The following is a 26,203-nucleotide window of genomic DNA, read 5'->3' as shown; positions in this document are numbered from 1 at the left end:
GTCTGGTGGACTGCTATTAATCTTCCATGGCCAGCCACTGGCCAGTGGCCATTGTGAAGACGACTGAAGACATTCGGTGACAGATTCAAGGTGCACTGTGAGATCTTTTATAGTTGACAATCAAAACCATTTCACTGTGTGTCACTGGTGGAATCACGACTATTCATCAAATGTGGTCTATTAGAATGGTCACATTACAAAGGGCGGCACAATTCACAAACACGACTCCACATACTATATCACTAGGAACTGGGCAAACATATTCTGTATTTCATCTGGTATTGCTTACATGACAGATCATTGATCGGCTGAGTTGGATTTCCAGCATCCCGTCCAAAGAAGGATCGAGGGCTCCTTTTTTAAAAGTCTGCAGCATTTGAACGGATCTGTAATAATGCAGTAATTGTAACCTAAAACTATTCTTAGTTAGAAACAGAGCAAGTGTTTCTCTTTTCATTTTATGGCAAGGACAGGCCTGTGACTATGCTTAATAGTAATGTTCCTATTATGCACAGCAGCATCTCTGGAGACTACCCTTAAATATGGGACTACTCAATCATGACGAGAGGAACCCATGTTGGAATGAAATGGGTCATACGATACTTTAAATAAATATGATAATGAGGCAGACACCACCGATTGCCGGGAGGTGTTATTTGTATTATAAGAAGAGAACAGCAGGTAGACTGGAAATGAAAAATACTGTTACAGTGGATATGTAGTGAGAGTAGAAAGTGGTCTGCAGCCGGACCAGTTAAGACTGCGGGGAGTTTTGCTGCGTGTAACGGAGTTGCATTAGCCTGCAAGTGCAATAATTTATTAGCAGGGTGTGTGCTGTGTGAATTCCAAATAAATGAAATATTCAGGTAATTTTTATGTATGAGAAAGATCTAATGAGCAGCTCTCTCTGATACAGTAATTTATAATTAAATAGGAGTGTGTTTTATTGCTCACGAGTTAGATGTTTTATTTGTTAGTAGAACAATGTGTTATTTCTTCTTCACAAAAAACTCACAAAGTCTAGCTGTAAAGACGAACTACGCCCACATCTATGGAATACAAAATTCAGTTCCACATATACATCAGTAGGTGGTTGATAATAAAAAAAACAAGGGGGTTGTAAATATATTATTAAAAACACATCCTCATCTCTGGGTCTTTCTTATGAATGTAACAAAGATATGTAGAGTGCTGTGAAAAAGTACTTCCCCCCTTCTGATTTATTAGAAGGGGGGAAGCTAATAAATGAAGCTAATTTTACATTTTTTCAAGGGAAAAAGTTATCTAAACCTACCTGGCCCTGCATGAAAAAGCAATTGCCCCTAGACCTAATAACCAGTTGGCATCAAGAACCGCAAGCAAGCATTTATCATTATCTTTATCGATGTCAGTTACTGTTGTTTGTGATAATTTTGTTATGAACCTTAACTGAGTTAAGTGAGGCCTGCAGGTCTTTAGCTGTTGTACGTGTACAGTACTGTGCAAAGGCAGGTGTGAAAAAAAATGCTGTAAACAAAGAATGCTTTCAGAAATATAAATGACTGTTTATTGGCCCCAAATGTATTCTGCAGCATGACAATGACCCCAAACATACAGCCAAAGTCATTAAGAGCTATCTTTAGCATAAAGAAGAACAAGAAGTGCTGGAAGTGATTGTATGGCCCCCACAGAGTGTGTCTGGAATTACATGAAGAGACAGAAGGATGTGAGGATGATCTGTGGTTAGTTCTCCAAGATGTTTGGAACAACCTACCAGCCGAGTTCCTTCAAAAGCTGTGTGCAAGTGTACCTAGAAGAATAGATGCTGTTTTGAAGGCAAACGGTGGTCACACCAAATATTGATTTGATTTAGATTCCTCTTTTGTTCATTCACTGCGTTTTGTTGATTGATGAAAATAAATGATTAACACTTCCATTTTTGAAAGCATTCTTTGTTTACAGCATTTTCTCCTCACCTGCCGAAAACATTTGCACAGGCCTGTATTCTTTAGGTAACTTTTGAGTAGGTTCATCAGTATTCCATGTTCTCTCCTTTTGTGGATTATGGCTCTCACCGTGGTTTCCCAGAGTCCCAAAGATGTGAAATGGTTTTGTTACCATTTCCAGACTGATCGATGATACGCAACAATAAATAAATACAAAAGAAATCAGGAAGGTGACAAATAGCACTGTATGTTTCACAATTTATTAAAAAAGCCTTAGTGTCAGCCTTAGTGAAGAATCCCCTCACTCTGATTTTGATGGTTCAGCCCATTCTAACCACTTAAAACAACCCTTTCCCACTTTGTGCTTCTCTACAAATAGACTACAAATAGATCGGTCACTGTCATTGGCGAACCACAGAAAGTCTCATCCCGCAGACTCCAACTCCACCTTCATGGACTGTAGCTAGTGACAGCTGTCCTGGTTCTGCTCTGGAGAACTTCTGTGAACTAGGTGGTGTCTCTAACCAGAAGCAGGTGGAGGACTGGTTCATGTGCCCTACTCAAAGCTCAGTGAGACTGAAGAGCAGAACAAGGACTATCTGCTGTAGTACAGAAGGCTGGAGGGTGAGTTGGAGGGAGTACACAGAATGTGAAACTCAGTGTTGAGACAGCCGATATGTGTGCCATTACTTACTGACACGAAGAATGCATGGCAATGTTTGTCAATTTGTTAAAAACCTACCTACCTACTTCCTGTCCGGTCCATGAGTCGTTTGGTACCGGGCCGCGAGAGCTGAGGCTTGGGTGTGAAATTTATGGTTTTCAGGGTTTTTATCATTAACTCGGTTTCCCTGGGTCTTTTCCCGTGTTGTAGTTGTGTGTTTTATTTTGAAAGAAATATGTACGCGTTACTATAACGACCAGAGAGCATTAAGGGGCAGAGAGGAGGATGTTACTCTAATGTTGTTGGCGCATTTAAGGAGGATGCTGCTAATAAAATTACACAATTACACAGTGAATTCGCGTTTATTATTATATTTACAAAATACCACCGTTTTTGTCTTGGTCGTATTATTTTATTTTGTTGTATTTATCTGCGACACCTTAAAGGCCGGTCTGTGAAAATATTGTCTGACATTAAACCGGTCCGTGGCGCAAAAAAGGTTGAGGACCGCTGCCATAGGGGACACTGCCTCAATGACAAGCCATTGTACCGCTAAAGGTAAAATAGGGTACTGTGGAAGACTTCAAAACTATTTTGATTGTCACATTTTAATGTCTACATACTGTGATTTGAAGTAATCTGTAAAATTCCCCCAGCTGCAGTGTGTAACAACCACCAAAAAGGAAAAGAGGGCATAAGGGAAAACATCGGAGGAATGAGCCCAGGATCACCCTGCTGACTCTGAAGGAAAATACAGTAGCTGAATGCCTCTTAAAGAATAGAAGGTGGCTCCTCTAAGTTGGAGTCTTCCCTCTCAGCAGGGGTCACAATTATCTCTCACTAGGTGACCTGAGGATCTCAGTGGGAGTAATGTAACTCCTGACAGTAAGATCCATGACACATAGAGTGCAATTTGTCCTGCAGCGCAATAGATTCTCCGGCCTGGAAGGCAATGTGTTGAGGAAATAAAAGCAGCACCGAGTCGAGTGTTTGGAGTGATGTCACATTCCAAGAGGTCTCGTTGATGTATGGCTTTTGATACACATCATATATTGATCGATGATGTGATCCTGCTCTGATACGTAGACTTCTCCACGTTATATTATCTGTAATCAGACTAGCTCTGTAAGTTAGCGTCTTTGTGTGTTTGCTATGATAGTCTTTGGTGTGTTTTTTTCCACAAGGGAAGAAATATAGCTCAGCTTGGAACCAGTGTTAATTCTTACAGCAAATTTAGCAAATTTAGTTTTAGTCATTTAGACATCTAAATTATTTTAGTTTTAGTTGATTAAATATCATAACAGAACAGAACAGAACTACAACGTAACTAAATCTAAAGTGGATTCAGTTGACTAAAATAAAGTGTAATAGTTTGTAAACCATGTGGAGAAACTCTCACTGGTAAAAACATGAGGGTTTCTTATCTTCTTTGATATAAAATATGAAATGTGTCCATGTGTCTACTCTTCTCTTCCTTCCAAGCACTGACAATTTGTCACATTTTCATGAGAAACAGCAATCATGGAAGATCTTCCCCCGTTTCCTGGGGGCAGATCAAATGGGCGCGTCCAACTTTACTCCTGTCTCTTGAATCACTTCCACCTTCCATCTCACCTCGCCTTTCTACACAACTTCTGAATGGTCTGAATGACTCTCTTCTCTCCAGAATACTTTTCTTATTTTTTAGTAATCATTTTGTTTTCATCAGAAAAAAAAACATTGTTAATGAAAACTATAGCCCCTTTTCCATTAGTACCTACACGGATTGACTCGTCACGACTCAACTCGGATCGACTGGTTTTCCATTCAATTCCATTTGTTCTCATAGCAATGCATCCAAGCATCCTGCGACGCAATTAATATGCGACACAAACGCTACAAAAAAGGTGGACGTTGAAGCAAGAATATACCTGCTGCTCGGTCTGTAGCTTTTCGTTAGAATCGGAGTTGTTTTTTGTAGCCATTTCCCTCATTGCCGACTCATGACTCATCGAGTGACCAGCCAATCGGTGGCATGCAGTCTGATGATGTCACATTTTAGTACCTGCTTGGATCACTTGGAACCCCATCTGAGCAGGTTATAAAAAAGCACCTGGTACCAGGTACTATGACCTAATGGAAAACCCTTGAAACCATGGCAAACCGTGCCGAGTGGATCCAAGTAGGTATTTGTGACAAAAATTATTCCAACAAAATTAACACTGCTCTGAATGTATCCATTTTTAGTAGTCAAATTCATAGAAAGAAGAAGGAAAAGGAAACTGATAAAGCTAACACATTATGAGTGACACAGACACTGAATTAGACTAAACTAGATTAAATGAGATTAAACAGTGAATATTCACCCAGCTCGTGCTTACAGCCTTGTGCTGCAGGGCTAAAAGCAAGACAAACGTATGTGCCTCAAGTGTGGTGGCAGTTGTTTTTAAATATTTTTGAAGCATTATCTAAATTAATTTTAATGATCACTGGGACGTAAACACTGCAATGTATAACAACACCAGTCAAACCTCATCTTTTTTTCCTTCTTACCACCATCTCTGCTGTTGCAGAGTTCTTCCAAAGAGTTCTTTAAGTGCCCCGTCTCTCTCTCTCCTCTAATGTCTGTGATAAAATGCAGAGAGGTTCTCAGGCATTCTGTACAGCTTTCAAATATTTATTCTCACTTTCTCAATAAATGTCATCCCCATTGAGCAAACACACATATAAGGATAATTTGCTCTCTTCAGTTTTCTTATGTTTTGACTGGGGATGTAACCTCCTAAGACATGTAGGTGTCGTCAGCATTAAAGACTCATTAGACATTTATAAACCTGTGGACCTGTGAACAGCTCATGTTTAACACTTTGTCACGCACAGGTTGTGATGTGGGATGGGATGGGAATCCTGCACATTGCGACGGTTTTACTGAAGGGAGATTACATTAGTTAATTAAACGAGTTTTCTAAAGTAAAAAAAAACATTACCAAGTGCTCGTCTAAACACTGGGTCTGCTTGCTCACAGTAACACACTCTGTTGTTGGCTGGGATTAAACCGCAGTGTGTATGAGGCAGGGATAACTGCATCTGTCCAAATGATTACTTATTTTATATTTTTTCTGCAGTAAAAAAAAAAAAATACCAGACAGCGTTAGAGGTATTGTTGCACTTTAATAATGTTTCAGTCCCACGCTTAACTATATTTTTTCTTTATAGGATGACCAAAATTTAGATGTAACCACTCATGGTCTGAGTCATCCCCTGCGGCCCCTTCTGTGGTTGGAAAAACACTAATATTTTCTTAGAAAAATAATTATCCAGTGAGCCAGATTTATAGCACAGTGCTGGTAAACTTAAAGGCCAGCTTAAAAGCATCAAATTAGCATCCACAATACAAGAGCAAAAGAAACAGGCAGAAGCAACAAAAATAATCTTCTGTCTCTATAAATGCGTGTGAGCGGAGCCCCAGCAAAGAAAGCAGCACCAAAACAGTGGCCCAGCAGAAAGAAAGCAGCGAGGTCCCCTGTGTTTGTTTTTTGTTTTCAAATCAATGCACTTTCCCTCATTGATTTCAAATACGATGCTCCTCAAGCATGCAGGTGTTTCATTTATGCACAACCTCTCCACTCATCCTCGCCATCTGCTCAGGCATTTTCTCCCTTGCATGTGCGTTCGCAGTAACACCGCTACCCTGCTCTTTTGTGCCCTCCAGAAGTTAAATGTGACCACTCACTAGCTCCCACCCCACCCACCCAAAAAACAGCTCTGATTCCTGGCCCCGAAATGCAATCCGCTCCTACTTTGGATTGCGTGTTCTTATCAGCTCCTCCAGGATGGGGAGCTGTCAATACAACAACCACAGAGAAAGAAAACCATTCCTTCCCCCCTCGCTTCTCGTATCAAGGCACCACATCTTCGCACAGACCCAGCTCTGGTCAGACAGCAATTAAAACCCCAGTGTTCTGGTGAAGGGGTGGGCACGCACCGACCGCAGATCTATAAACTTGATTTCACCTCTTGCAGCCTCCCATCGACACTCCAGCTCAGGAGGCGTCAGCTCTGTGGACTCGGCTCTCGCTGTAATTACCATCATCTTTGCTTGGAGACGCGTCACATATGACAGAAAAGAATTCAGCTGCGATACTTGTGATCCCTGCCACTAATGAATGAGCTGCCTCCTAAAAGGCTGCAAATGTGCAGCGTGGAGTTTAACTTTTAGATATATACCAGAGGCTCTGTGCTCTGCACATCATTAATTTCTGCTGTTGGTAATGTTCTCGATTTTTCTCCTCGTAAATAACTTCCACCAAACCAAACTGATGTCGCAAACAATCACAGCCTGCGTGTCCAGAGCTGGATATTTATTATTCAGCCGCAATTGAGTTGTTTTTGTCGACAAACTACACAAAAAAACGCACAAATGAGCCAGAGTGACGCGCTTGACTGGCATGAGCTTTAATTAATATTAGTTTGAGTCGCTCCCACATGCTCCAACCAGCTGCTGTGAATACTCAGCGGCACAAAAAATGGATATTAATCCGCAGCTGAAAATAGTCCCAAAAAACAAATCTATTGCTTTTCCTGCTGCAGTTTTAAAAAATTATTCATTCATTAATTGATATTGTGGTGACTTTCTGTAACAGACTCACATCCATAGCAAAAGAACCACAGACAAAGCGGGGAACATGCTTGTCTTTTTCGAGCGTCTTTTTTGCAGCCGGGAGCCAATGCAATATTCAGGAAATGCAAAATATTTCACATTTTTCATTATGTCTCTAGGTGGGGTTGTGTGACATTCATGCGCTCAAACAAGCAACAGCACTGGCACTGAAGCTGTAGGAAGGGGTCAGCAGCAAAACAGATTTTATCCACCAAAATAAACCAATGCTATGTTCACAATTCCACAAGCTTTTCAAAAAAACAACACCAGCACCTTGGAACACTGCAACCCTCTCTTACATTTTCACCGCTTGGGTACATTCGACTTTAAATGTGTGATCTTATGTACATCTACAGTTCTGATATAATAAACAATGTTTAATCTGGCATATATCAGTACTGAGCTAATGAATGGAGCAAGGGGAACATTTCAAACATAGATGCAAAAGCAATTTACTTCCAATTTCACCAGGCTTTAAAAAAAAATGTTATTGATTTTATTATTTCAGTTGATTTTTGTTTCTTTTATTCCATTAACTTTTACAGTGTTTTGTAAAGTTAAGGGGTTTTTTTGCAAAAAAGCAACCAAACCGACTCTAGTCAACCCCGTTGCTTGTCACTACTATGAGTGTGCCAGTGTCAGCATGGCTTATTGGAAGAAATAAGAAGCCAGACAATTCACAGCTCAGGCATAAGATAATGACCACTGACAGGTGAAGTCAACAACACTGATTATCGCTTTATCGTGGCACCTGTTAGTGGGAGGGATATATTAGAGAGGAAATGACCATGTTGTCCTCAAAGTTCATCTTAAAAGCAGGATAAATGGGTTGGCAATGAGGATTTGGGCGAGTTTGACCAAAGGGCCAAATTGTGATGATTTGATGACGTGAGCCTGAAGCATTTTTTTAAGAGCAAAACGTGGTTTGAGGAGCACAACAATGAGAATGAGGTGTTGATTGGCCTGCAGACTCCCCAGATCTGAAGCCAATCTGACATCTGCGGGATGAGCCGAACTGCAGGGTCGGAGCTTTTTTGACAGCAAAGGGGGAACCAACACAATATTAGGCATAACATTATGCCCAATCGATTATAACCAGTGTCTGTGTACCAAATCTATCAGTAAGCCAATACATTTCCAACCCCACAGTCATAATGTGATTAAGCTATATTTGTCCAGAACTGAATAACACCAATGAATAGGCTTGCAAGTAAAATTTTTTAACAATCTGTTGTTTAAGGGTTTAAAATGTTGCACAAAATTGTTTTTTTTTTCTAGAAAATGCCCAGAACAATAACTCTGCAGGAAACTAGCAGCATTATTTTTATTATAATTATATTATCTCTTCTACTCCATATTTCACCAAGTATTGTTCAGTTCTTCTATTATATGTGCCTATATAAAGGTTATATAAAGGTTTGCATAATTAACACAGTTGGTTTTGTGAGAGCCATGCAGGATTTTGCTCATGCATATCAATATAAATATATATCTATATCCACTCTATATAAGCACCAACCCTTTTCCGTGTTGGCTAATGATGGCCGCCGACAGAAATTTAACAAGCAGACAGAAAGAGATCAACTCCCAGGGCAAACTTTAACAAGCCTCTTACTGGGCAAATGCTGGGGTCAAACTTTACCAAGAAGCGCTGCCAGATGGCACAATGAAGGAACCATCCGCTGGAGTGCCAAAGAACCAGCACTATCTTTTCATTACCAAGGCAAGAGTGGAAAACTGGGCTGGTTATGAGGGTCGTATACCCTAATTTGACCCCTTGTTTATGGCTTTTCTATTGCTTAGACTTAATGAATGATTTACAGCCAGCTAGAACAGCAGTGACATGTTAACAGGCTGACTGAAAACCACGCTGCATCTGTTCTCAACGCCGTATTAATGAGAACGAGATAATTCATGTTTAAAAGCAGCCATCCTAAAAAATCACACAAATTACAAATGGTGCCTTCTATTTTTAATGATTTTGTTGGCGTGCTATGTGACAGGAGAAAAAGGGACACAAGAAACAGAGGAGAGATGCCCCTGAAAAAACTCTGAACACAATTAGGCTGTAATATCAAGCTCTTAAAATAGAGATGGGAGACACAGCGAAGCCAGCAGCCCGGCAGGACACGAAGAAAGGTCTCCTGGCACAGGTGGTAAATGAGCATCCATCTCCCCTCCTCTTCCTCCTCCTCTCCTAGTGCATTACAGAATAACTTCTCCTGCTCCAAAAACCCAGAAAATGCACTTAACTTTCATTTACTGATATCTCCACCACCCTCACTCATTAAAGATTCATGTTCCACCAAAGCCCGCCCTGCTTTCTTTCTTTTTCTTTTTTTTCTCCGCTGTCAGAAGATGAGCGGGGCATTTAATACTTAACGCGACAAACAAGATTAATGATGTTTAATAGTTACTTAAAGAATGATGCTTGGAAGCAGGTCGCCTCTGTGTGTGACATCAAAACAATGCTTAAATGTAGGGATGTTTTCTGTAAGGATATTTTCTAGTCCTGTTTATTATATTTGGTCCTAATTGGATTTGCATTATCCTACACTCCATACAATGTTTGTTTTACTCCTGACAAATGTTGTATATTTCAGTAACAGATTCATTCTGCGACACTGAACCAGACTGTGGTGCAGACGACAGAAGTATTCTAGTCATCAGAGCAGAGCTTAGCCTTTTATTTTTTCTCACTATTAGTGGGTGATAACTTCTGCTGCCTAGTAAAGTCCACTGCATTAACACTGCCACACAGAACTGGAGAATGTCCTAGAGTTGGCCTCTTGTTTGTCAAATTGTGTTTTCTGTTTTTGTATTTATTGTTCACTTCTCTCATGTTCACATTCTCTAGATTCCAGTTGAAGGGTTAAAAGAAAAAGAAAATCCCTCCCGTGTTTTTTACCAATCCCTTTTTCTCTGTTTCGACTGAAAACGTCACGAGTTTGAGGAAAGATGTGAAGGAGGACTTGGTGAAATGAGTGCTCGGGGAATCTGATGACACCAAGACGGCGCCAAATACGTGACAGCAGATGTGTCCAAACTACAAGGGGCAGGGAAGAGACAGAATCCAAAAACAGTCTGAAAAATACATCAGGCCAAACTTACATGAAAGGCAAAAACTGCGATCCAAAAAAGAAAAAAAAACTGGCATGAGGACACACATGAAGGTGTGGGAGCACGCTGGAAAGGGTGCGGAGCAAATGGAAGCATGGCTGTGTGCTGTATGCTGGGTGAGTAATCAGGGAAACTGTCTTCACTCACATGAATGTATGTGATATAATTGTGCTGTATGTAGGTCTGTTGAATTAAAAGGTGCTTTACAAAATTATGTGCACTTTGACTGGTCATTGAGACAGAAAAAAGCCACAGCAGAAAGCTGACCAAAAAAAAAAAAAGACGACTGTGTCAGTCAACAGACCTTTTAGTATCACTGCCCTTTAGCAAGAGTACATCTGGCTATCATTATCTGTTAGATCCTATAAGACATGCGGTAAGACAAAGGATGTTCCTGGTGACTAATTTCAACTTAACAAGGGAAAAAAATAGACTAACCGAACAGTCTAAAACTAACAACAATCAGATGTTAAATTTGAGGCCCGGTTAATGGACAATGTTAAAAACTGTCTAAACAAAGGCACTTGAAAGCTTTAATCACATCCTTTAAAAATGAATAATTTAATTGCGCTTAACTCTGTGGCACCTGGCATCGCACATCATGAACATTATGCTCCAAACAGACAACAAAGAAGAATAAAAAAGTAAATTAAATTAAATCAGCTAATGTTAAATATGATATACAAATATGTTACTTCAAAAGATGTGCACATATTATTAAAACATGACAAATTAACACCCAAGAAATGAAAAATTGTGATTAAAAAGTGTGATGATTGTGCCATTCTACTATTCATGTCCAAAATGAAAAGAGAACAATAAATCATCCATCCATCCTCTTCTGCTTATCTGGGGCGTGGCAGGTGTGGCACCCTAACCAGAGAAGCCCAGACCTCTGTCTCCCCAGACACATCCACCAGCTTATCAGGGGCAACACTGAGGCGTTCCCAGGCCAGCTGAGAGACATAATCTCTCCAGAGTCTAATGGGTCTACCCCAGGGCCTCCTTCCAGTAGGACAAGCCTGGAACACCTCACCCAGGGCGTGAATTCCTTGGCTGGCTCCTTTCAATGTGGAGGAGTAGCAGGTCTACTCTGAGCCCTTCCCAAATGACCCTATCTCTAAGGAAGATGCCAGCAACCCTTCAGAGGAAACTCATTGTATCCACTGATCTAATTTTTTCACTTTCAAAGTAATTAACAATAATAGGCCTAGCAAAAAGATCATGCCTAGATTAATAAAGTTCTGGCATTTTGCTACAACAATATTGCGGCTGCAGCTCCACCTAGTGACTGATGGCTGCATAACAACCAGATTACGAAAATTTACCAGCAATGAGCGTCATTAAAAATATTAACAATTCGATTAAATAACTAGTACACGTGGTACTCACTAGTGACAATAGCTACAATTAATCGTCTACTCGTCTAGTCAACTTGTCGCACACATCCCTATATAAAACAGTTTTAGCCATATTAAGGCTTACAGAATAAAAAAATTGCTCTAAAATAGTTTGTTACTAGTTTGCTTCTCAAAGTTGCTCCTAGGAATCTACATTTCTTATTGGTATTAATGAAAAAAATTTAAAGACTTTAGTCTCTACAAACTATAATTCCCTTCAGAATGTGCACATCGAACTCCACAGGTATGGTAATGCTATTTTTCTGCTACAGAGCAGGTTATGTCTCCAGAGTTACTACAGCGATGCACCCCAGTAAGAAGTGAACCACCTTCACAACCCTGAAAAATCCTTGGTTAAACCTGAGGTTACCCCACTAGGCCTGAAATCCTGCTCCGTAGTACAGGACTCTGGATCTCCAGCTGTCTTTTCTTTGAGACCGCCTCTACATCAAAAGAGGTCTTTTTGTTCATTTTCATCTGCCTGTCTGCTCTAAGTTTGCTTTGGTTCCTCTCCCTCAAAGAAAAACATAATAGAGGTATTTCTCACCCATGCAGAAATTGTGCCATGAGAAGCCAAAGGACATCTCGCAACAAAGATTTACCGCACAATTGCCACATTCTGAGTCGTATTTTCAATGTGGTCAGGCTATTTGTGAGCCCTTGAGCCATTTTTTAGGCTTTGGTTGTGAGCCTTTGAAATTCCATGCCGAGGATTAGATTTGCAGAAGTAATAAGGAAGACTGTATAGTGGGCACATTAAGTCTCTCACTATCAAGAGGGTGGAGACGGTGCTAAACTGTACAAATTCTCCACAAGCGACATCAAAAATTGGGTTATGATCTTCAGCCTCGGATATTTTTTCCATGTCACGCTGATGTTTGAGCGGTGCTTGAAAACATAATATTGTGCCTAACACATTATTTACTGAGAGTGTAGGTGACTTACACCATCTGTTTATAAAGCAACAGGCTCAGGCAGATGCTCTGCCAGCAAAGAGGCACAAGGTCCCCAGGCTTATCTTGGTAGAGGTGTGCTGCTGCTTCTCGGCACCAGCGAGGTGGAACGATAAACATAATTAAATTGAGTTGGATTACACAAAATGGATCGGATCAGTTGGGAAGGCGGAGAAGCTAATCCACTGCAATCCTCTCTATAGAGGTGCCAACCACACAAAACGACATAAATAAAGAAGAGAGTGAGAAAGGGAAGCAGTGGCTGTCGTGGAGAGATCAAGGTGAGGCAGGGGCATAGAAAGAGCTCCTGCAAGTTCAAAAAAAAGAAAGAAAGGGTGGGTTGGGGGGGAGCTCCAAAGTTAAACATAAACTATAATAGAGGAGTTTAGTGCAAAAGAAAAAACTGGGCTGAAAATATATCTGATTCTCTAGTGCATCTCAAAGTAAAATAAAACACTCACGCGATAAAAGGATGTTTCCGAGCATGCAGAACGTGTTTGCACAGCTTCTATAGCGTCAAAAATGAATAAGCGATGACTTTGCAGCACACCGGTCCTTTGAGGGAGTGGGAAATCACACTTATCTTTCATCGTATCAGTAACGACAAAAGATTTAGTCGGGGATGCGCAGTGCCACCCTTTCAAGCTTTTAAAACTGTATTTCAGATGGAGAAGATGAGATATAGCATGAAAGCAGGAGTCAACAACAGTGGACGTGGACTTTTTAAAAAAATTGTATTTATCACTAACACATCTACAGCAGCACTCTATATCATAACTGCATTTTTTTTCTATTCCCACTCCCATTTCATTCCACTCACCACCCCCACCAGATTGCATTTTGCCTTTTGTAAGTGACTTTGGTACAATCCCTTACAAATAACCTTTCCCCAGGGGAAAGAGGCTCTTACTTTCTCTACAGCCCTGCCAACCCTCTCTTTCTTTTATATCCCCATCCCTTTTTGTCTCTCAGCCTCAGGCGCAGCAAACAGATTGATACAGTCTGGGAGTTTCTACTGCTTTTCAAACTAATCCAGTGTAATCCTGGCCTGTCTGTGTCCTCTCTTGGACACCGCTGTGGATCACATTATCATCCAATAAAATTTTGATTAATGATCTCTATATATGTGATGTAGGAAAGCTGAAATCTAGGCTGTACTGTTAAGGTGATGAAACGAGCTTCTCAGCTTCAGTTCTGCAATAAGAGATCTAAACTGCCCGGTCTAGCTGAACATTTTATTTTCTCTTGGCACGATGGAGACAGCCAATCATGATAGAAGGCATGGATGGTACAATGTTTTTTATAACATTAAATATTTTACATATCAGTGAAATCATACACAAGAATGGGAGCAAGATAAATTAAATGAAAATCTCTTTATAATACTCGCCTAATTTTTTGGCCTGTGCTTCATTTCAGCACAATGTGAGTCTTTGCTGCACTTTGCTGTGATTTGAATGTAGTGCTCTCTGTTTTAGCTCTCCGTTTAGAAACTCGCACACACAGAGTGGAGCAGGCAAGAAGATGATACAAATGGCAAGTAAAACAATCTGTTCATTTTCCTCATGCTGCTGAACTGAACAGATACTGTATATTTAACTGTGATATATATTATCTGACAATGATAGACTTACACGCAGTCTAACAGTTTGCGTCAGACCAATATTTCATACAAATATTGAATCAGTGCATCTGTAATCACATCAGCTATTTATATCATACTAAGAATGCACATATGAAAATATAAAGAATCCAGTGTAAGGAGCCGTGTAGTTAATGCTCCAATCTAGCAGCAGAGCGTATCAAATGTGGATGATGGTTACTGCTGCATATGAACGTATACATGTAAGGTGTACATGTAATATTAACACTTTTTTTGAAATACTTTGGAATCAGTTGCTCTTCTTGAACACTTATGTACAGTTACAGCTACAGAAAGTGGTGCAAGAAAAAAAAAAAGCAAAACACACTATAAACAAAATTCAAGATGAATTTGACATTTAACTTTTTTTACGTGTTCAAATGTTTTAGTTTTAGACAGATTTCTATTAAATTATTTTAGGCATAAATATTCACTGAAAATCTGATATAGATACAACATTAATTCAGCATTTTAAGCTTTAACAAAATAACAAAATAATTTTTGTTTTATTATTTTGTTTAATTGTCTTGTTTATGCACAATTTTGAAAATATATTACATAATATATAATATATAATATTATATTATTATAATTATTATATAATAATAATACATAATAGTCAAACTGCATGGAAAAACACTAATTTTTCAGGGAAAACAGTAGTTTTATTGCACCAATACCTGTATCTAAAATTTTAAACCATACCCAGTGATGTCAAGGACCTAGCAACACACCCCTATCACTGATCTCCTAACCAGAGAGGTGGAATATCTGCTTACAGCATACTCCTGCCTAAACAAGTGCATTTTGCATTATTTAAGCAGCTCTGACCGGCCGCTTTAATTGAGTCTCCTGTTGGACATCCTTCCTAGTAGACAGCTCAAGGCAGGCCCTCAGCAAGGTATGCAAGCCGGTCGAGGAGGAAAACGCACATTTCTGTGGCATGTGAAATATGAACGCAGCGTTTAGACCTGAGGAGCGTGTACAACATGGAAACTTGACAGTCTCAACATTAAATCAACAAACTGAGCCCACGGCAAGCTTTGCGCCAGGTGGAGACTGTATTCTGTGAAATATGGTGATGAGATAGTGTGGACAATGATAAAGATGCAAGGAGAGACCAATGAGCCAAAAGCTGGAGAGGAATCTCGCAATTATTAAGCACTGTGGCGTGGAATGAGCAGAAAAAGGGCCCAGAAAAGCCACAGCCCATAACCTACAACAGGAATGCTCTTAGTATTGGACAGTGATGCTAAAACAATGCCTGTTGGTAACGGCTTAAAAAACAAAAAAATATAAAAAAATAACAAAAAATTAACAAAAAATAAATAAATAAAGCTCTTTAGTACATTAGTTAGTGTTTTTTTTTTAAACAAAATTTTAATTTTCCCCCCAAAAAAGTAAAAGAACAAAATGTGCACAACAAAAAAAATGAAAATACAAAAAAAATATTTATGCCAAAAATGCTGACTTTAAGTAATCTGATTACAGGTGACGTTTGTGTGTTATATAAGTACAATTTAAAATGTTATATTACATGGTCAAATACAATTTTGTTGCTCACTATACCTTTAGTTTTTACCAAACATATTTTTCTTAAATAAATAATTGTTTAAACAAATAAACCTTTGATTTTATAAATTTAAGATACATCTTACTCAAAATTGTTGCTTTCTGTTTATTGAGTTAAATAATCTTGGTTATTTTTTTTCTGATATTCATGGTATTTAGTACTTACTTGAGAATAACTTCCTAAGCGTACACTTCTTAATTGCAAATTGCAAGGTATTAAATATAAGAAGTTTTCAGTTTTTCTGGTAAATTTCCCATATGAAAAACAGCTAATAAGCAGCTCTGATACAGTCATTTATAATTGTGTAGGAGTGTGCTTTATAGCTCATGAGTTACACTTTGAGCTTTGTATTTGTTAGTCAAACAATGTGTTATTTCTCCTTTGAAAACACACAAAGCCTAGCTTTAAAGAGAAAATATACGCCCACATGTATGGAATGAAAAATTAAATTCCACATATACACCAGTACGTGGCTGAGAATAACGAAGCCCTATGTAAATATATGCTTAATAAAAACACATTAACTTCTACCAGAAGAAGGTATGTATAACATAATACAGAAAAGTTTAGTCATTTAAATTAAAAGGTGCTAATGGAATTTTAACACTGTGAAGTATACATTTATATGTATTGTTGTGAATTTTAAAATGGATGCATTTTCTAACAGCCATTCATATATAATACACACTTTTGGAAACAGAGACACAGTAAAAGTCCATTTCTGTCTCTACAGTTAAAGTCTACACTAATACTAAAGAGTTGGGCCATAATTTAACTATGTGCACCACGCTGAAGGCCCAAAACAGATACATATACATATATTCATACTTCTTTGCAAGTGTTGCCTCATTTTAAGGATTTTAAGGTTTACTACAAGGAGACAGTCTGTGTGTGGCCAAATAAGGTAAAATACTAACTTTGCTTTTAGATTTTAAGGTTTTACTAATTTTAAAGTAGATAAAAAGCATTTAATACATTCTAACAAGTATCTAACTCTGTATCTGTCTTTAATATTGGTGTTGCCTGTTGGGTTTTCTCTGATAGTCAGGTTCCTCCCACAGGAGTGTGCTTTATTGCTTATGAGTTTTTTTATTTGTTAGTCAAACACTGTGTTTTTTCTTTCGAAACTCGCAAAGTCTAGCTTTAAAGAGGGAGAAGTCCGCCTACATCGTTGGAACACTAAATCTAATTCCACATATACATCAGTATGTGACTGAGAATAAAAACAGGACTTGATAAATATGGGCTTAATGAAAACATCAACATCTCTCAGTCTTCCTCATGAAGGCAACAAAGAAGCTATATGTATTAAAGGCGGATTAAAAACAGCGGGTTGCTAATTGAACTTTTGCATTGTGAAGCAAATATGTATTGTTATGAATTCTAAAATGGACACATTTTCTTGCACACTCATACTTCATGTACTCTCTTAGAGATACGGATGCAGGAAAATCCATTTGTGTACTTACAGGAATAATCTACATGAATATTGACTGAATAAAATAATGACATGAATAATTATTGGACCTTAAGGTAACTATGTGCACCGTTTTAAAGGTCCAAAAGGTTCAAATATATGTTCCCAGGCAGTAAAAGATACATATTTGCACCTAGAAGTGAAAGTATGTATCCTTTACAACACCAGGAAACAGTCTTTTTCATCTGAAGGACAAAATTTTTACTCTAAGAATTTAAGATTTGTTCTCCTGTCCTCTCACAGGGCAAAGATGTACATGTTAGGTAAGTATTTCCCCAATCTATTGAGGGTTCAGATACAAAATAAAGCTTTGAAGAGTCAGTAAAGTTAGAAAGGCCACATACATACCTGCCCAACTCAAGAAATGACCTGAATAGGTACCCCTGTGTTCCCCCTTTGTAAAGGGTCTGCTTGTTAAAATAAGTACCCCCTCAAAAGGATACAATAGACATACCTTAGGGCAGACTATAAGTTATTTTGGTGTCATCAGTGTGCTATCAGTGTGTGAATGTAAGTGATTGTAAAAGCACTGTATCTACACAGTAATAGCTGAATGTGTCTTGCAGTGTAAAGTGCTTTGAGCACTCAGAAAGGTGTTTTATGAATGCAGTCTATTTACCATTCTAATTGATAACTAGTGATTGTGTTTGTTTACATGTAGCAGTGTGACTCAATAACTTGAGTAATATTAACATATTCCAGGTTCTACATTTTAACTGTATTAAAGCTTATCAGGTGCAGCTTCGACGTGGGAAAAGAGCAAAATCACAGTCTCATCAGCTCATTACTGCTGCCCTAATGAGCAAGAACATGCATTTCACATTAGCGGAGAAATCAAGGAAGTCATGTGATTCGTCACGCCTGCAAACAAGCAGCTCTTAGAAATAGCCGGGGTGTGCCTGCGTTCGTCCTGGCCTACATTTCACCCCTGGATTCCAGTGGGAGCTGCTGCGTAGCAGGAGACGGCGCTCCGCAAACAGCCTTCAGCCACAGCAACGTTCTGCAGACTTGTCTGCATGCAAAGCCAGTTTCTGGAGCTCCGCTTTTCTGCTCTCTTACAGTTCATTTGCGAGTTCACTACATCTGTGGGTCAGATCACCGGTCAGGTCCCGGCCTCAGACAGATTCAGTGCTGTGGCTGCGCCTTCACCTCCACCTCGCTGTGTGGCTCAGCGTGTCGGTCCGCCACAGATCCGCAGATCATTATCGCTATCAAGTACTGTTTCCCCAACAAAATGATATCTCTGCCTTTGATCCTATGCCAAAGCTTATTTCTGCTCACTTCTGGGCATTCTATCCCACAGACTGCTCTCACTCAGGACACAAAATCAAGCACGACTAAAAATACCCCCTGTTCTTTTGATGAGACGGAAATGTATGAATTAACAATAGGAGCATCATGTCTGAAATAAGGTTACTTTCCCACACCTGCTCATTTTTTGCAGATGTTTTGTGTGTGTGTGTGTGTTGCAGTTAGGGTTGTTTTTTGATGGGTAAGCTAGCTGAGGCTGTTAATGTAATCCAAACATTGTGCCAGGCTCCCGCTGTGGAGTATCCAATTAAAAAAAGGCATCTTATGTGTGGGACTGAGGTTACAATGTCCAAACTGGGCCAGAGGTCCTGAAAGATTCAGAGTGGGCTGCACGCAGCTCTGCAGACACATCCTGAACAAACAGAATACATCTGGTGCAAGGAGAAACTTGTTTACAACTAGAAACCCACACAAAAACATGACTGTCTGTCCTTTGAAGCACAGCAAATTTTGTTTCAATGATCTTTAATAATCAAAGGTGTACACAAAAAGTTTGTATCCTCTGCCTGATATTGTGGAGGACTGCAAAAATGCCACGGTGGGTGGTACAACTCAAAGTAAGATTCTAAGGTGATCAAGGCTGTCGGCTTTACCTCCTTTTAATATTCAGCTCATCGGTGTGCATCGAGGCTGCAACGTCAAACGAGAGCTGAAAAATCTTTGAATCTCTCACATTTTCGTCACATAGTCTACCACCTCACTTTAAAGCCAAACAAAATGAGTTGACAGCAAGGAGCTAATCAGGAGTAGAGTAACATCTACATGCAGAAAAAAAAGCTTACATTTCCAAAAGTATTATCAACAAGACTGTCAATAATGTGTCCTTAAAGTTTTCTTTTTTTCTCTTTCCTTTTATGTAACTTTCTTTGTGAATTTTGTTGTAATGGTTTGTGTTTGATTTAAGGCATCTATCACTAACACTTTTCTCTACTCCATCAAAAACAAGTTAAGTAAAGGTTCAGCCAGTATTCCTTTTCTCTGATGAAACTGAGCTATTAAAAAGACAAGGACTGGTAATTTGTAATCAAGTCCTTACAAATCAAATCCTCAAGGATGGATTTCTAGGACCTCATGCTTTATAGTTTCTGTAGTTCTGGCAAATCACATTTGAGCAGGCTTTGGTTGCAAGTAGGTAAATGGCCTATTGGCCATCATGTGGCCTTTAACTTCTCTAATTTTGCTAATTTGGCAAAGCAGCTGATGAGTTCCCAGATTGAGTTTAAACAAATATAAAATGTAATTGAGTTAACATATCATATGTGCTAAACCATAACTCTAATACGCTTTGGGAGAGCAGCACCAACAGTAGCAAATGGTGCTTTGCAATATCAAACTGAAAACAATACAAGAATCCGAATTATCTGTTGAGATTATCTAAAATATAACACTAAATGTAATTCAGGGCATTTTTTTTTTTGCTTTTAATGTATTATTTTAAATAGTTTAACAGTATCATTCACAGCATAACATATTTCAAAAGCTTCTGTGTTAATTACAGTAAGACATGCCCACAACATAGACAGCATAGGCAAGGTAAACTGTCAATAAAATCCACAGAACTGCATAGTTAGTTTTAAAAACTTCTACATAATTTGAGGTCTGCACATTTTACACAAGTTGAAACATCGACTCAGTCAGACTGTCTTGCTGCTACGTCATCTTAAATCAGTCATGTGAATTGGACATTTTTTGACTCTCGAGAGTTAATTATAAAATCTTTAATTAATCCTAACCTTTTAATATGTGTATATTCACATGCTAGCCTTGCTGTAACTAGGGTTTCTACCACAAGCAAAGCCAAACAGACCTCAGCTGACCTGTGCTGCGTCTATCCACTGGGAATTCCCGGTTCACAAGAGGTGGAAACAAACCCAGCCTCAGAGCTAGTCTACTCCTAGTGCCAGTCCCAAGATCAGATAAATAGGATGGTTGCACCAGGAAGAGCCTCATGTCTATGTGTGACAAATCCATTAGATCCATCAACTGTGCCAATCCCTTGGAAAAAGCTTCCCAGCGTCCCCCCACCTCCTTCTCCTTCTGTTTGCACCGAGGCATATATGTAGCTGCTGGTCTTGTTGCACTACCAACAATTAAGAATTAACAAGTGCATCGCACTTTATGAATCCTGTACAACACTGTATCAAGTCCCTTCTCCCCTTATAGTCACCAGGGTCTGACAGTGGCTCCTAGAATCTGTTTTTACAGTCTAAATTTATTTTCCTGTATTCTGTGTGCAGTACTACAGTGACTGTAAGCTAGGCTTCCAGACCTGCAGGTGATGTACAGCTGAACACTGCACCTGAATGCCTCCTGTGCAGACCCACGCAGAGCACCAGAGCTGCTTCTCTGCTAACATTCTGCATGCTGTGCAGACACACATGGCTTAAAGCAGATTCATTTCCCCTAAGTCAGCAAACAGTCCCACCTTTATCTATTATTTTACCGCACATTACTTCTTAGATGCTTTGGTGTCATCAGTCGGGTAGCATGGCTTGCTAGATTTCTCCAATTTGCATCTCCACTGAGTGAAGAGAACAATAAAAGCCTTGTTCACTAAGGGGAACAAAGCACACAGCGGATCACATCAAATATGAGCGGAAGCGAAGTAGAATTCCACTGATAATGTGAAATTTAAGACTGTTTCTAAGATCCTGGATGAACTTTTGCTCTCAAAACAACTAGTTAAATTCACAATGGAAATAACAATTTTTTACAGTCGTGATTTCATGTTAATAACAGACGCACTTCCTGCCACATGAGGTGTTTTCGTACCTGGAAGCACTTCATTAGTATGCTGCTGAGGATTTTTCATTCCAGGCAGACTGTTAGTCCTGCTTGTCTCTTATTTTGGCTTAAGATATTCCTCCAGCTCCAAGAGCCTGCTGCTGCCTGTATGAGGCTTGTCACAGGGGGAAGAGATACGCTCCTTGCGGGAGAGGAGCTTTGCGAATGGCTCAAACTTATCAAAGCAGTCCGCCCTGTCCCCGAGCTTCCAATACAATGCCCCCCTAATTTTTCCTGAATGGAAGTCTCTCCAGACCCGGAGTAATCTCATATTCGCCGTGTGCACGCAGTAACTCCAGTTACTCCGGCTCTGTTCCCTGCATCCCCTGCCAATTGCATAATCAAGTCCAGAACTCATCAGCAAGATGGCAGAAGAAGTGCTCTATTAAGCCGCATCGTGTTCCATCTGTTGTGTAAGAGCGAGATAACAGTATTTACAGTTTTGGAGTTGTGGCAGACTGTTTCGGCCAAATTTTGTGCACCGCAGAGTACCGCTTACTTCATAAATGTCACGGATTAATTCTGCCACTGCGACAGCGTCCAAGTGCAATCTTTGCCCTCGATGGAAATATCGCCAACTAACTTTATTGGAAGTATTACATTAAGAACTTGTTGTACAATATTTTACTTCACACACTTATTTTTAATTTCTTTTTTGGCATATCCTGGCTCATACTTTAAGTATTCACTCACTTTTATTCCATTCTGGTAAGAGGCTAATATTTGCTAGAACTCTACAGAAGACCTGCCATGTGGATAAAGGTCTTTAAGAGAGAGTCTGTCACGGAAGTGGCTGGTAAGTGTCTTTCAACTAGCATTAAGGATTCGGTGCTGCCATCTTCCCTCTATCAGCAAGGGAGATGAGTGTTGTTAGAAAAAAAATCTAACCTAGATCTGAAAAGGAGCTGATAACCAAAAGTGCTGAGTGAAACAAAGGCTTATCTGGCTTACTGGGTGGAATGAATTTACCTTACTGTACATGAATCAGCTCAATGAATAATGCTGCTCTTTCAAATAAGACCCAAAAGTTGATATTTTGAGGCCATTACATACATCGCTCCAAAATATAAAGACTGAACAGAGGACAGTTACTCTGTAAGTCTAGAGTCACTACTGTTTACATTTCACTATATATAAAAAAGGAGATCAAAGCCTTTTGGCTCTTGAATTTTTCATGGTCTAGATTCCAGTAAAGAAAGTGCCACACTTTTAAACCAGTCACTTTCATCAGCAGGTTGTGAGACAGAGCAGCGACTCAAAGTATGACTGGCAGTGGAATAGTTTTATTTATAATATTGTGCAAAAACTTGATAAAACACAAAGTCAATCAAAGACGTTGTGCTTTACACTTTGCCATCTATATTTTTTAAATTTAGGAGCATGTATAGGAGTGTAATAGAGGTATAATTGCTTCACTTTTCTGTGTACGCTTCTATCTTCATGAAAATGTACATAGAAAAACAAGGTGCAAAAACTCATTGGCATGTTAATAGGACATGGGATAACTAACACATTTAATGATGTTGTAGTGTCGTTGAACAAAAAGTGAGCTCTCCGTCCCCTAAGTCGTCACATACACACAGTGTACAATTTTGCCTCAAGCTAAAAATCTAGATCGTTCAAAGGCCATTTTCTGAGTTTATTCGTCATGAAATGCACTTAAAATAAGGTTGCAAAAGGTTGCTTTAAGATGCTTTAGGTTGAGGTTACTTTTTTGAGCAACTGAGTTTTACATAAAACCGACATGTTTCTATTGCGATTTACTCCGAAAAAAAAATTAAGCAAACTGACCTAAAGAAAAGATACAAGTCAAGACCTTGACACCTCTAATTTTAAGTTAGATACCCATTACACAACCTCAATACAGTAATCTTTATAGTACATACAGTCAGAAAATGTTGACATAAAGGACCCATATTTAATTACAGGTTTACATTGTGTGTTAAGAGACAGCTTGTGTTCATATCCCCCACACACTGCAGAATTACAGCAGCACACTTGAACAAAGATCATCTCAGTCGTGGTGGCCCATTGACAGCTCAACCTTCACACTGTTCTCAAACCGCAAACACTGGGAGCAGCAATGCATATCTACACTAATCAATCTCTGTCCTCCACACAACTAAAAAAATGAAGGCAACAGCACAGATTTAGAGATTTGAACGCAAAAGTGAAAGCTCAAACAAATATGCTCAACTATACTCCTCACTAGGTGTGCAAAACAGACAGAAAACTCAATATAAGTAAGTTCATTTTAAACACGTGCATACATTAATTAAAGAGCCTTTTTTTTTTATTAAGGGCCCACCCTTTAACTGCTATCTTGACTTTCTTTTTCCTGTCATTTTCAATTAAATATGAAAGACATATATATTATACATTTGCTCAAACAACCAGGGTTCAAAATAACCTGTAACCTGATTATAACTGTAGCAAACTCCAGCATCCGAACACCATTAAACTTGATTCGTGCCTGGCTTTGCTCTGAGCCCCGGCGAACCCTTTTAACCCTGAGATCCCCCAAGTTTGCGAGACAGCGAGTAGAACAGGCGCAGCTGTCGGAATAAAAAGAGCTGGGATTCAACATAATTAGTTACAGCGCAGAAGGACTGCTTACAGACCCGTGCTCCTTGTCTCGTCTGTTACCTGTAAAGCCACCAACAGCCCGCTCGACTCTCGAACAAAGCCCGTGAGTGCTGCTTGAAGGATGCACTTGGCTGCGGTAAAAGCGCGCTCCTAAGAGCTCAGGAGTCTCCAGAAAGTGTTTGCAAGAGAAAAAAGGGGGGGTAAAAAACCCGACATCTTCAAAGTAGGACCCTGTGCAACGGATTAATTAAAGCGTCTGCATGCGAGCGCTTCTGCCGCTCCATCCACAGACACACAAACACACACACTATTTCAGTCACGTCCGTGTCTTCAAAGCGGGAAACACTTCTATCTGAATAAAGAGCGATTATTCCTGCGCTGGCACCACAGGTCACACATGTTAGCACGGGGATAGAGATGAGGCCAGCCTGTAAACTGAGATGTCATTCTGTTCCTTTCATGAACTGCAGGCTAGCATTTCACGGTATGCCATCAGAAAAAGAAAAAAAATGGGATATTTAGATATTCACTTTGCCGGCATTTTCCCCGCCTTTGTGACATATCACTAATTACAAGCTAATTAAGAGAGGCTGAAATGTCATCATTCACACCAAGGCTTGGCCAATTTAAAGTTGTTAAGGTGTGAGGTGTGAAGGTGCAGTGTTTAGTCTCTACTGCCAAATTTTCTACACTACTGGAGGCTAAAGCATCGTGTGAGCATGAAAACTTGGCAAAAACAGCCCTGTTGCTAAAAAGCACCTCGCTGTGCTAGTGTGACCAAGGGAAAATTTGTATGTACCTCTTATTTTTAACTCAAAAGTGGGCGGACTGGTGATGTCGTGTAGCCTTGAGACCAAACGTTAAAAACTAAACGTTCTTACTAAACATTTTTCACGCAGCTCAAGTGTTTACTTCAGTGTTTATCCACGGACGCTTACCTTGATCCAGTAGCCGCAGGGAGTGCTGAAAAGACGGATCCAGCGTGTCCTTCTCTGCCATGAGCTCTGGCAAGTACTTTTCGCTCCCCATCTTGTCCTGCGCTGCTTTCTGGTCTTCCACCTACACGGCTCAAACGCAATTCAAGAAAAGATAAAAACAAAAACTTGCTCGGCGTCCAGGAGGCTCCAAGTTAGGAATATTTGCGTTGGGGGAGGAAAAAACGCGGGCGCTAATGTCATCCGCGCTCGCGCTAGAAGAGCATTTCCCGGTCCTCGCGGAACACACACACACACCCCCTCTCTCTTTCGCACGCGCGTGCGCGCACACACACACACACACACACACACACACACAGAGTGAGCGTTTAAATTTGAACGGTAGGTTTTATCCCATCCAAGACGAAGGCAAAGCCCAGCTATGCATTACACCCGGAGCGGTCCTCTCCTCTTTGGGTGAAGGGGCTCTTTGAAGCTCCCTCTGTTGTATCCAGAGCTGAACTGAGGCGGAGGCAGTGATTGGTCGCCGCGAGCTCACGTAGCGGGTGGAAGGGGGCGGAGCGACACTTGGGAGCTGTCCGCGGTGCTGAGTCCCGCCATTACCATATCATTATCATAAAATCACCATGTAGAGCGGCAATTGACAAACACCCAACTAAAGCAAACCACTCCAAGATTAAGAGTGTGTTTTCTCCTATGCGATGTAAATAATGCACATTACTTCCACCGCAGCTTATTACACTCTAAAGCCCCTTTATTTTTCAAGATACACAGCACAATTTGCTATGAGTAAAAAGATGCTATTAGCATAATAAGTTTGTGTTTGAGCACTGGGGGACACAATAAGCGGGACTCTGAGTGTCTAAACCAGGATAGTATAAGTATTAGAGCCAGTCTAGGACAGGCATTCGCTGTTATATTAATCTGTACGGAAATTAGTTAGCAGTCCAAGATGGCGGCACTGAACTTAAACAGTAGTAAAGCAGTAAACTTTTACTCTGTACTGCCACCGTTGGTATTTTTTTTCTTACTAAATAAGCCATATGCAGAGCACTGATACGGCTCTATGCATAAATGTGTTTTTTATGCACAAAAAAGTATTATGGTGTATCGGTAGTGATACCTGATTGGATCTACCTTGCTAAGCACACTTGTTTTGACTGACTCTATGTGGAACTCGGTAACTTTCGGCAT

At 39.9% G+C, this 26,203-nt stretch overlaps 1 protein-coding gene across 1 annotated transcript in view; it reads right to left on the bottom strand.

Annotated features, from left to right (window-relative positions):
• khdrbs3 (KH domain containing, RNA binding, signal transduction associated 3) overlaps nt 1-25,511 on the bottom strand; it is a 132,572-nt gene extending 107,061 nt beyond the window's left edge. The window contains 1 exon segment of the mRNA XM_003443757.5: nt 25,013-25,511. Within this exon segment, the coding sequence (XP_003443805.2) occupies nt 25,013-25,103 (91 nt within the window). The 5' untranslated portion in view covers nt 25,104-25,511.
• Between the last annotated feature and the right edge of the window lie 692 nt (nt 25,512-26,203).

This window comes from Oreochromis niloticus, linkage group LG22 (genome assembly GCF_001858045.2).
Source record: "Oreochromis niloticus isolate F11D_XX linkage group LG22, O_niloticus_UMD_NMBU, whole genome shotgun sequence".
NCBI lineage: Eukaryota > Metazoa > Chordata > Actinopteri > Cichliformes > Cichlidae > Oreochromis > Oreochromis niloticus.
Note: the sequence above shows the minus strand (reverse complement) of the source record. Positions and strands in the feature narration are given on the sequence as shown.